General features: G+C 33.4%; 1 protein-coding gene across 4 annotated transcripts in view; it reads right to left on the bottom strand.

The window, feature by feature from the left end:
• Positions 1-1734: 1734 nt before the first annotated feature.
• Positions 1735-13506, bottom strand: part of PSIP1 (PC4 and SRSF1 interacting protein 1) — a 42793-nt gene continuing 31021 nt past the window's right edge. Inside the window, exons 9-16 of one of the 4 annotated variants that reach the window (XM_081103032.1) lie at positions 10493-10721; positions 9711-9829; positions 7043-7098; positions 6168-6238; positions 5857-5958; positions 5528-5741; positions 4306-4411; positions 1735-3310 (exon numbers count right to left, since the gene is read on the bottom strand). In XM_081103032.1, the coding sequence (XP_080959158.1) occupies positions 3250-3310; positions 4306-4411; positions 5528-5741; positions 5857-5958; positions 6168-6238; positions 7043-7098; positions 9711-9829; positions 10493-10721 (958 nt within the window). In that variant the 3' untranslated portion in view covers positions 1735-3249. Of the gene's footprint in view, positions 3311-4305; positions 4412-5527; positions 5742-5856; positions 5959-6167; positions 6239-7042; positions 7099-7803; positions 8461-9710; positions 9830-10492; positions 10722-13506 lie in introns of those variants that run through there. The other 3 variants (XM_081103035.1, XM_081103034.1, XM_081103033.1) reach the window with 3 other exon arrangements.

Genomic DNA, 13506 nt, shown 5'->3' with positions numbered 1-13506 from the left:
AAGCAGTTGGTCCCAATAAGCTATTGCCTAAATTTTTACTTTCATGTTTCCAACGATGCTAAATTGTACTGATTTAAAATTCTGCTGGAAAACCAAATTTACCCAATTCCTCAAAGTTCCACAGGTAAAAACGAATTTATTGTTAAACTGCATTTCTTATAGGTTTTACATTAGTATTTTTTTTTTTACTCATTTTCATCACTCATATTGTCAAAACCAAAATTCCAGAAATTATCATAACAGAAGCATTAATCCATGTCTGGTGCCAATCGGTTTATTTTGGCGGAAAAGAAGATTGTTAGTTAAAATAATACTATTATTGAAATTCTCGTTTTATCATTTACTTAGAATATTATCCTGCTTCTTAAGGTTAATTTTTTCACCAATGTTACAAAGGCTTAGATATCTGCTCTCATTTTCTTTTAAAATCTAAAAGGCTAATCCAACCAAGTTACTCCCAGAATTTGTCAATGTATTATATATCAGTTAAATAGATCTCTCAGCTTTCACACAGGCATAAAACATACCTTGTGTCAGGGATTTTATAGCTGCAAATTTCAGTATTAAATACAACATGACTAAATTTACTTATTTTATCTAATGAAGAAAACAAATGTCAAAATGTAATGAACTTAAATTAACATCCTCTGTATTTAGAAACGAATTAGATTTTGACATAATGGATATAGTCATGTACAAAATCACTGTCTATAAAAGCAATGCCTATTTCCTTAAACATCTTTTTAAGGATAATTTGACATCTATTCCAATCACATCACAATGTCTATCATCTCTAAGGTTATAACGCAGCACAAACCTGAACAAATTTCTGCCAATACAATTGGTTCTTTTCTTAAGGTGTAATTATGGATTTGCTATTTCCAATAGATCACCCTTTCTCTGGCCAGTCCAGTGGGACAAAAGTTACTGAAGCCTTCAGAGCCCTGTAGAAGCTTTTGCTCTTATACAGGCCATCTCATCCTGACCTGGCGTCTTCAACCAGGTAAGTGTGTGAGTCTATTTTATTACCCTACTACTTGAAACCACGTGACATAATAACAGTTATAAGGCTGAAGGTATTCCAGTCAAGCTGTTTACACAGATAAAGTCTGATTCAGGTTCTCTGATTCAGATGGTACTTCTGAAAGTTTTCCAAAGCATGTGAGAAAACCAACAATTGATTCTGCTGAGTCATGCCTAATTTACTCTGTTAAAATGCTTTCCAAAAACATACCAAAAATGTGGAGTAGTGGGTGGTGGGGGCAGTCCTAGCTCTCATTTAAATTATCTTTTAAGTGACTTGTCCAGTTGTGGAATTTTGACCAAGTACACAATTTAAATTAAGCAAGTGCTCCTGAAAGTTCTTGATAATTACTTGTATGACTTTTTCTTAAGAGTTCTGAGATTTCGTGACTCGCTGACAGAATTTCTTGAAATGAGGATTAAGATAGAGAAAGCAACTGTGTTTTAGCACCACATAAATCCTAACTGGTTAGAGCGTGGTAAGTTGAACATACTCTTGGTAAGCTATGAAGTCTTGCTGGGTCACAGAAAAAAAAGGGAGGGTGAACAAAAATAACATTACCTTTATTTTTGACATGTTGAGCTTGTTAGTTTCCCTGTTTCTCCAAACAACATGATACCTATGACGACGTTAACTAAGAAATTACTCCCTTGGAAGCAAATCCAGAATTCCAACACATTTTTGTACATAGCAAAGAAGTAATTTACTAGTACAGTTTAATAAAAAAATTCTTTAATCAAAAGAAGTTTACATGTTGACACTTATGGCTTTACTAGAATAATCTGTCCAAATTTTAATTGTGCTAAGGATCAAACAAATATAATAGCAAAAGTTCCCTCAAAACATACTGAGTCCTAAACTTCCATTTTAAGACCTCTCAAAATTAAAATTCCAACTACTGAAATAATTTAACTTTTCATCAATCGATGAAAACAAAATTATCTGAGCAGTCAAAACATACAATGTATGCCACATGCAAACACTTAAGCATTAAAAGCCTTTTCTCCATATTCATCGTTTCAAAACAGAAGTATATTTTAGCTACTAAAAACCAACTGACCTCATCAAATAATCTTAGAAATACTATCTGTTAAAAGTTAGCCTTAAGTCTTTTGGGTTACTTGGTTCACCCTGATTTATTCCATATAAGTAAATGTTCAGACTATAAAAAAAAAGCCAAATGCCACTCCTTTGTTTACTGCCTCAAAGCAACGAATATTTCCATTTTTGCAGTCCTGTCACATGTATGATCTGGAAATAAACAAAATTCCTTTTGATATGGCCATTTTCAAATAGCTTAATTTCCTTATATATTATTTACTGTATATGCATCATGGGTTGTTTTCCAATTAAAAAAATACTCCTCAGTGACTTTAATGGGTGGCTTTTTCAAAAAATTCAGAATTGTCTCAAAAATAAACTTAGTTTTCAGTTTCAGCTATATAGTACATGTAAAGGATCTTATTAGATGGCTGAACGCTAGAGCCAGATTCATTCCTGTATACAGCCATTCTGCTCTCTGCAGGAAAGTCATGTGACTGCTAAATTCCCAGCCACAAAATTAAATTAGCTTCTAAAGTTAACATTGAGTTTTGTACCTTGTGGAATTGTTAGTTCAATGTCAGTTGGATATCTAGTTGTCATACAAAAAGGCATACAGACCACACATTGTTACAAAGCAGCAGATAATATCACACAATGTAGACTGAGATTAATTTTAGATAGCAGGGAGTGATTATATAGAACTAATATTTTATCTACCATAAAAATGTGTAACCTACAAAAACCACAAACAGTGAAAAGACAGTCTGGTAAATTCAAGTTTGTAAAAACTATGCACAAAACCCACAGTATTGGGGGAAAGAGGAAATTTTATACAAGTAGCAGTTTTAAAAATGTAACTTTTTTTCTACTATCAATTACACATTAACATACATACACTAATTAAAAATATGCTACAACCAATGTCTTGAAAAGCAGCTCAACATTTCCTAAATGACTTTTCCCTCACATTTACTGTATAATGGAGCTGTTAATACTGCACAAGTACAATTAAGCAATGTTTAATTACTTTTAAACAAAGATAAAGGCATTTCCTCCCTAAAACAAGTTTTAAACATCAAAACCTATGTTTATAAAAATTTAAAACTTTCAGCAGTCTAAATATTTCTAATGAAAACCATTACAAACTTCTCAAATGTCCTTTATATTCCAGGTATGTCAACCTAGTTATCTAGCGCAGAATCCTTCAGAGATATTTCAGTCTCTCTCTCTTCACTGGATGGCCTAAAGAAAAGTGGGGGGAAAAAGGTGTGACAACTGGGATTAGGGGATTTTTTTTTTTTTTTTAAATCACCAAAGATTCAGAGTTATTATTTTTGGTTGAAACTTTTCTTCTACCATGTTCTATCTTCCCAATAATAAGCAGATCAAGCATTGTATCTCAGGGAAGCATCAGGCCTTTTCTATCATTTCCTGCTTTAAAATGAATTTTTTTAGAGAACATGAAAATGTTATATGCCTGTGATACCAACATATTACCATCTTTATTGAAAAGACGGGATGTTGCCAAAACCGGTTTGGCTCAGTGGATAGAGCGTCGGCCTGCAGACTGAAAGGTCCCAGGTTCGCTTCCGGTCAAGGGCATGTACCTGGGTTGCGGGCACATCCCCAGTAGGAGATGTGCAGGAGGCAGCTGATCGATGTTTCTCTCTCATCGATGTTTCTAGCTCTCTATCTCTCTCCCTTCCTCTCTGTAAAAAAATGAATAAAATATATTAAAAAAAGAAAAAAAGAAAAAGAAAAGACGGGATGTTACACACAGACAGGATTTCCCTGAATTTCAGAATTAGAAGGGATGCTTGATTCCTAGTCTTACTATACTGTGGAACAAACGAAGAACTTGGTAACCATGGTTCCATATCTAGAGTGGGTATCATAATACAAAATATCCTGAGATTCTAGATCTAATTTTTTATTATCCTGTCACAATTCAAGAAAGTATGAACATAAGTCATTATTAAAGGTATATTTAGTTAACTTAGTCCAAGAAAGAACAGTTATTTTTTAAAGACTGGATTCCTGCCTAGCTATTCCCTTGAATACAATGGCAAATTAGTGGGAAATAAAGATTTTTTATGATTTTGCCTTTTTGATTTGCATCTTGTTTACTGAATACAGGAACTGAATGATCAAAATATAATCCCTTCTACAACCAACCTTGGAACAATGATGTGATTTAAAAAGCAAACACATTACAACCCATTAAAACATGTCCTCACTTTTTCTTACTGCTGGTCTCATCTTTGCTTTCTTCATTGCTATCTCCATTATGTTGTGGCTGATTACTGTCTTGAGCATCAGATCCTCCATTTAGAGTCTTTGAACCTTTAGAAGGAGTCCAATAAAAAAAACTGTTAGAGCTTCTAATACTTTAGATATCCTCTAAAGATCAAAGTCAAAAATAAAACATGGCCCTGAAATTTCTAATACTTAATCTGTTTTATTTGTAATCCTTAGGGTAGAGCTGAGGCACACAGTAAGAAGCAGGGTTGCTGCACATAGTCACAGGAACAGGAGGTTATCAGCAAGAGGGTAGTACAGCTCTTTGGAGCATTATGATTCAATATATTTCTCAGGAAAAAAAAATCTCATACGTCATTACTGATATTTCAGAACAAAAAATGTCAAAAATAGTACTAACATGATTTTGTGCCCTATTACTAAGTAAACAATAAGGCCTTCCATGTAAACTTAACTAAGAACACCTATACAGATTCCCTAATAAATGAGCACAACATCCTTCTGAATGTTGGTTTCTACATTAAGGAGCTGCTGCTAAGACTTTCAATAACACGAAATTTCGGGTACTGATTCTGTTTTAAGAGTCTATCACAGATAACATCCTAAAATACTTAAGGTTCAAATGGCATTATCCAGCATTTGCTTTGATATAATCTTCAGGGGTGTCACAGAAAGACGTGATGGGGCTATACGAGAGCAATGGTCACTTGTATAACTGCTCAAGTTGGTGATAGAGGGACATAGAAAGTTCATTTCTCTTTTGTGTAGGTAAGAAATTTTTCCTAATTTCAATTAAGGAAATAACTACTAATAGTGTTGATCTTTGAACAACATGGGGTCGAACTATAGTATTTCAATGAATACTGTAAATATATTTTCTCTTTATGTTTTCATAATCTTCTTTTCTCAAGCTTACTTTAAGAATATAGTATATAATACATACACAAATTATGTGTTAGTTGACTGTTGCCATTAAGGCTTCCAGTCAACAGTATGCTATTACTAGTTAAGTTTTGGGGGGAGTCAAAATTTCTATGTGGATTTTTTACTGCAAAGGGGGTTGGCACCCCTCATGCCCACATTGTTCTGCTATATGCAGAAGAGACCTTTTTGTAATTTAATGTAGATAAGGTATTAATGAGATATATCAAAGCCATTTTCTTAAAAGCAGTCCCAACAAAGAATTTACCACACACATACCTGTTTGTTCCTTTTCTAGCTTTTTGTTTGGCCCTTTCTTCCCTTGATCTTTGGTTTTATTTGCTTCTTCATGCTGTCTTTGTTCAGCAAGAGATTTATTCAGTACCTGTGTGATTACTGAATCTCCTTCACCAACCAAAAACATGTTCTTAAACTTGTTATATAACATGGTAGATTTTTCCATGATAATCTGACTCACTTTGAATCGTCGTATCTAAGAAAACAAAATACATTCATAATTATTTTTCCAATTGATTTTTAAATGTTACTTTTTAATGAAGTTGGTTTTGAGGAAATTTAAAAATCGGTTATGACTTAAGATCACTTACTTTTTTCAGTGTTGTAATCATCTCGGTGTGTTTCTGAGCTTGTTGCATTGTGACCTGAAGTGAAGCTAGTTCATCCAAGGCCTCAATACATCTGTCCACATCCTTTATAAAATAGTAATTTTATAACTGTTAATTACCACAACCTTTATGACCTATTTTTAAATATTACTTTTAAAATTTCAAATAACAAGGCAGTATAAAATAACCAGTGATAGTCCCTTTTACCTTAAATTTATCCATATTTATAAAACCATGTGAGAAAATGAAGCTATAAAAGCAGCACTGTATTTTTAAATGAGGTAAACACTTACAAGATTATCAATTTTGAGTGAATTTTTTATTTCAGCATGTATCCTTTGAAGTCGAGAATCCATTGATGTTTCTATAAATTAAAATGTGAAACAGTAAATAGTTTTTCCAAAACCAGTTTTTCTGTATAACATAAGCGAAGTATAATGGAAAGATTTGGTGAACTTTTTAAATGTTCTTTATCTTCCTGCATCACTAAGAAGTTATCTGTCGTTCTTAGTATTTGGTTTAGAAAAGCAACATTCATTATATAAGAGAAAACTCGCCATCTAGCTTCGTATTTGTAAAATAAGCAGTCCGTACCCAATAGAGTCTTAATTTTTAAACATCTGCTTCACCTTACACGTTTAAGGAAAAACACAATTTCTGTCTGAAACCATATTTGTCAAAAAATGGGAAAATACCTAGCTTTTGACAATGTTACAAAAATTTGACTTATCAAATAATGAGCATTAAAATAAATGACTCCTGCCCTAACCGGTTTGGCTCAGTGGACAGAGCGTCAGCCTGCGGACTCAAGGGTCCCAGGTTCAATTCCGGTCAAGGGCATGTACCTTGGTTGCGGGCACATCCCCAGTGGGGAGTGTGCAGGAGGCAACTGATTGATGTTTCCAACTCTCTATCCCTCTCCCTTCCTCTCTGTAAAAAAATCAATAAAATATATTTTGTTAGAAAATAAAAAAATAAATGACTCCTTAGCAAGTTCACCTGATTATATACTTACAATACAAGGCAATGTATATAGACTCCATTAGGGACTTAAAATTTATTTGTAGGATTTAAGAACATGAAATGACATATTTCAAAACCTACACATAAAGTTTTGATTTCCTTTCTCTGTATAACTTAAATCATCTTAGAAAGTGAAATAACTAACCTCGCTTCTTCTCCACTTTCTTAACTTCTGGCTTCTTTCCTTCATCTTTATTCTGCCTATCAAATGTTAACACAGATATTTGAAAACATTGGAACTTTGTGATAGATTATCATATATTCACAACCCCTTATGTAAAGTTAAAATTTTTTTCTTTAAAATAGTAAGTCAATAGCCTAGATCACAGAGTTCTAATTCTTAGAACTCTGCAATGCCATAGCATTAATTGCTATAAATATAAGCAAACTTGTAAAAACACGCTAAAATAATCTAACGGTCTATTGTTTCATTGGCATCACAAATAAAATTTTAATAGTCGCCATGGTAAAATTTTTTTCCAACAGTAAATTGTGTATTGTTGCAAGACCAGTATCATCAGGGCCAATTGACAGGCCATAGTGAGAAGAGAATGCTTATAATTGTTTCATAAATTCCACATCACACTTACTTTAAAAAGTAACATATTATAAAAGACTGATTTAATTATTCCCATATCTCCGAAGGTTAATTTCAGGGGTTTGAAGTTCATTTCCACATTAAATAGGTGTTTAAAAGACAATACTGTTTTATAAAAATGTTTTTGCCAACATGTCAAGCTTAGATGATATTTACTAACATTTACATACCATTTCACAAATGAAAAGGTACTGTGCTACTGTAAATAACCATTTAAAATGAATTATTAATTTCTAGTACCTTGATTTGGAGTTTGAGCCTTATAAACATTCAAATAGACAAGAACAAAAAATATCTAAAAATCAGGGTGTTTTTTTTTAAAAAAACTTTATTTTAAAATTTTGGTTACAGTTTCATTTTTGTTCTTAACAAGGCTATGTTTAATCTCTCAGGATTAAAAAAACAATTAAGATTCTAAAGAATTAAACAACAAAGGAATGTCAAGGGAAGGGCACAACTGCCCCCATTATCCGGGGTATGATAGCTATTCCAGTTTAACACCTAACTTCAAAACAAAATTAAAGTTTATATTTTCTAAATGAAATAATGTACAACCACCATCTTTTCAGCTTATTCTAATTTTCATACACAAAGCTTCATTTTAAGCTTGGAAAAAACTTTTTGCCAACCTTAGTATGTAGTGTGTACCTTACAGAAAATTTAACAATCGTAATACAGTATTAATGCCATTAATGAAGTCCTCAATTTAGTATCTGGAACATTCTTCCATCAAAGGGGGGGAAGGGGAAATTCAGTCCAATGAGTCTGTCTCAAGATCTTCATCTCTTGTTTGCTCCACTTGTATTTTCTTTTCAGTAACTGGATTAATGCTTTGAGCCCAAAATGAGATATATTTTTTATTACTGTAGATTACATGTTGTTTGGCTGGGAATACAATACAATAAACTTTATTTTGCATAATGCATTTCACACAAGCTGCATCTGAAATGCTTTACAGAGCAAAACTGTCCAAGTACAAAGTTTTGTAATAACAGGAGAAGGAAAGAAAACACAAATATTAGAACTTGAGAAAGTTACATTCGGAGGACATTCAAAAAGAAACTGAAACACAAAGATAACGTTGGATTATTAAGGAAGGATTGGGCTAGATTTTTTACTAAGCAATAGCTAATTTTATATCTTAATTTGGAGAGCACAATAAAGTTAAAAACAAACAATGCAACAACTTTTCAGTGAAAGGATTGAAAAGGACAGGAAGAAAAAAATAACTAATAGTCACAGAAATGGTCAAAGTCTAGTCTAACAGATAAAAGGGAGTAACATGTCTGAGCTTTGGATAAGTTTTTATTACTCCCTCAAGCAGCTGAAACCATTTATATATCCTCCAAACTAAGAAAGCAGATGGTCAAATGCTGCACTTGTAAAGAAAGACTTGGCTTACAAATATATGAAGAAAAAGGACAAATTTAAGAGTACTCTAAAGAATTACTGCTTATCATTAAGTCTCTTACTGACGTAGAGGATGTTTTTAGAATCACCTCACTAAAAAAAAGTTTAGTCCAATAATGCCAGAGAAATATTTTTCAGAGAAAGAACTCAGAAATGACAGTCTAAAGACTGTCACTTGTCTAGGAAAACAAATATAACACATGAAGCCTAATTATCATTGCCATTGCTGTTTTCCTTCCAATTTTGTAGAATAAAATTAAAGGGGAAAATTCCCTATGTTAAGTATATATTCAAGTATGAGAACTTTAAGAGAAATCAGCTTTGAACTTGATTTATATTATACACATCTAATGCAAACCCTGTCAGCCTTTAGATTTACTGTTACTGGCTTGTGGGTTTCCAACTGTGCTTTCGTGATTTTTGCTGGTCTTTTGAGGGTGGCCTGCTGGTGGTATGACAATAAGGATATTTCTTTCATTCCACTCTGTCTGTACTTAATGTTATACAAATAAATAGTAGAGGATGAAGACACTTTCTACAGAGCCACTAACAGTAAAATCTTATCTGCACTTTGAGTTTAAATTAAAAATACAGAAGGTGATTACCCTCAGTAAATTTCATCCTCTTACTTAGAAAAGGGAGCCTAAAGCATAATTATCATCATATACTAAAGATTTTTTTCATTATCACATGGGTAAAGTCACTTTAAAAGGCTTCTTAAGGTCTGGAAAATGAGATCCCATTGTTTAAAAATGTCATGCTAGCTTTAGAAAGAAGTAAAAATTTAGAATAAGAAAATACTTACTGCTCTGTTTCCATTTGTTCCTCTTGCTTGCGTTTTCTATCTGCTGCTTCTTTCTCATGTTGGCCTTTCAGCATATTCCTCCTATGAGCAGTCTGAAAGTTTCTTCCACCTTTTCTCTTCTGTTTTGAGAATTAGGATGGATTTAGCTCGTCTCAGAATTATACATGCTTTTGTCAATTTTAACACTTTATGATTTTGGGAACTAAAATCTATTTTCTGCACTGCTATGAGTGATGATCTTTGCTTAAAATGAAGTTTGTCAGTACCTTACTGGTTTAGTGACAACTACACTGCTCAATCTACCCAATTTGAAATTTTGGGCTTCTAAAGTGTTAAGTAATCATATAAAAATAAATAAAGGACCTATACAACCTGGGTCTACAGATCTCCAAGGGTATACAAAGAAAAGGACACATAGCTTAAACAAAATTCCTGAGCCAATAGGCACCCAAATAAAGAGAGTAGGCCTAAAGAGTAGTAAGAATTTCACTGAAAACTAGATCCTATTAACCAATGTCACCCCCCTAAATTTAATTTTTAAAAAGTTTATAACACTTAATATCATATAATTTTGAAGAGGTAAGATAAATTTAGAATGCACAGTAAATTAACATTTAAAATATGCTTTTAAACAGAGCTAACTCAAGTTTATTCAGAAAGATAAAGAAATTTAGTTTAACTTTTAATCACATTTATAGACTTTCTCAAAGATACTGAGGTTCAATAAGAACTACATATCAAACTAAAAACAAATATTTTATTTGATAGTTAAAACATCCTACCTTTTCACCTTCTTGATCATCTCCTTCCTCTTCAGAATCAGAGGTTGACGTAATCCCTGTTTTAGCTAAGTTTTTCCTTTTAGATTCAAGTTCCTTCTTCCCCTCCTTTTTGTCTGGCTCTTTTCTTGGCTTATCTTCTTCCTTCTGGCCCTCTTCATCCTTTTTAAGCTGCTTTTTAGATTGTTTTTCCTCTTGCCCCTTTTTCTTACTTTTGTCTTCTTCAGTTACCCTATTTAAGAGAATGCAACAATGGAAAATAAACTTTTATGTATAATTAATACTTATCATTCAACTAAACTCTCTCAGTCAGCCGAATAAGTGTTTTTAGAAAACAATAAGCTATAATTTATTTGTATTTAAAATATTTTTAAGTAAAATATAACTGAAAGTCCATCACCCGGTCACAAAAGGAAAAGAACATCCTTTTAATATAAATTACAAGATTCAAAAACTATAGTGGCATTAGGCTAACGGGAAAGTGATTCTCCACCCCCACCCCCACCCCTTTTTTTCTTTTTTTCAAATTTTGTATAATGGGACTCATTCACTGAAAAAAAAAATAATATCAAGTATTATCTTACTTGCCAAGTTGCCATTTTCTTGACTCTGTGGATATAGTAATGTGTAAGATGGGAGAGTCCCTGAACGTTTTGAACTTATATTCTACATATTCATAAGAAATTAGTTTAAAAAGTAGAAACACTGGGAAACATACAATTGCATGTGAACTGCGTATGATCAAATATTGTAATTTTAGAATTAAAAGAAGCAGTCTTTACAAGGTAAAAGGCTCCCAACTTATACATATAAACTACATGGCCAGTTAAATGTAGTATCCCTATAGAACTCCCTATCCCTAAAGAACTTCAGCATTCCCATCAACACTGGATTTCATAGACCACTAAAACAAGTCAACTTACTGAAATTGCTCCTAATCCTAACATATCACTGGATGGTATTTATGCTAACAAGTACAGCAGATAAAACTGAGTATGTTTTAACAGGCTCTAGAAGAAGAATCAAATGATGCTAACTACATAACTTTATAGAGTGTGCGTGTGTGTGTGTGTGTGTGTATTCAACTAAAGTACAAAGAAATACAACTTGAAGTTTGGATGAGCTGTTTTAAGACAAACTTTTTTTACTGTTTAAGTAATTCTATTGAAATTTTCACATTACACAATTATATCAATGAATTTGAAAGCTGGAAGGGACCTATGTGACCTGGCTTTAAGGCTGGTAAACTGAACTCTAATATGTTATTATACAACTAGAGGCCCGATGCACGAAATTCATGCAAGGGGCTCTGGCCCCCACTGCTGCGGCAGCAGCCAGGGGCCTCTGCCACCTCTGCGGACATCCAGTCTAATTAGCATATTACGCCTTTATTATTATAGATAGGTAAAACTCTCACATGTGATAACTCATAAGAAAGCTGGAATGGAATGGGTTGAAAGTTAGTCCAACCCATTCCATTTGACAAATGAGAAAATGATGGTGCAAAACGTCAATAATTAGCCCAATAACCTCCTACCAAACTTGCTTCCTTGAACCCTTAAGAGATTATTAAATTGGAAAAGATAAAAAATTACTCTATCACTTTAGAAATTGTCACATAACTATCATTAAGTATGCTTATTTTCAAATATCAAATGGATTTCTTCCTTTACTTTTAACTGATGGAAGAAATTTACTATTTCCACAAATGTGAATATTTTGATCATAATTTCATTGAGATAGGAAGATTACAATGTAAAAAGCATTTTCATGGCTCTTATTAGCTACTGACCACTTGCCTCTCCAAAAATGTTACCCACCCCATGGATGGAAGTAGATATTAAAATACAAATAACCTTTGACCCAACACATCTGCTTCTAGCACTATATTCTTACCAATTTATCTGCACATTACAAAACAATAGAAGATAGTGTTTTTAAAAAGATGTACCTATAGCCCTGGCCAGTGTGCTAAATAGTTAGAGCGTTGGCCCGCAGAACTAAGGGTCACAGGTTCAATTCCTGATTAAGAGCACAACCTGGGTTGCAGGTTCAAGCCCTGGTCAGTCAGAATGCACATGGAAGGCAAGCAACTGATGTGTCCCTCTCACATCAATGTTTCTCTCTCTCACTTTCTCTCTTTCTTCTGTTCCTCCACCCCTTTCCCCAAAAATTAATGGAAAAAAGATCCTCGGGTGAGGATTGACCAAGAAGGGGAGGGGAGGGGAAGGGAGGGGAGGGGGAAGAAAGAAAGATCTATAAATGGGATGGATCTTAGGAATTATAATACACAATGGAATACCATACAGCTGTTTTTAAAGAAAAAAAATGATTAGAAAGTATAAAATCACAAGAAATAGATAATTTCAAGGTTTAATGAACAGTATCAAAGCAGAGAATTACAAAAATGTAATGATCACTACTTGCTAAAAAATAATTTTCCCAGCCAAAACCGGTTTGGCTCAGTGGATAGAGCGTCGGCCTGCGGACTGAAGGGTCCCAGGTTCGATTCCGGTCAAGGGCATGTACCTGGGTTGCGGGCATATCCCCAGTAGGAGATGTGCAGGAGGCAGCTGATCGATGTTTCTCTCTCATCGATGTTTCTAACTCTCTATCTCTCTCCCTTCCTCTCTGTAAAAAAATCAATAAAATATATTAAAAAAAAATAATTTTCCCAATGGTCCTCCTTACCACCTTCCATGAAAACCAGGTTAAACCATAGTGACAACTTTCCTTTTTAATAGGTCAAGTTACAATAGTAAATTTGTATTTGTAAATTCCTTTAGTCTTTTAATGTATAAATTAGCAAAGCCTACTGCAAACACACCCAAAATATCTCAGTGGCTTATAACAAATATTTCTTAATTTACATGAGCATTATGAGATGGTTTCAGTTCTTCTGAGCTTATTCCACTGTCTTGTCATTTCAGGACCCACGCAGAGAAGCTATCACTGACAGATACATGCTGTTCTCATGGTGGAAAGCGGAAGTTTCAAAAGAACTTATCCAGCCCTAG

This window comes from Myotis nattereri, assembly GCF_964212035.1.
Source record: "Myotis nattereri genome assembly, chromosome: 12".
NCBI classification, from domain to species: Eukaryota; Metazoa; Chordata; class Mammalia; order Chiroptera; family Vespertilionidae; genus Myotis; species Myotis nattereri.
The sequence above is the reverse complement of the archived record's forward strand: the minus strand, read 5'-3'. Positions and strand labels throughout refer to the sequence as shown.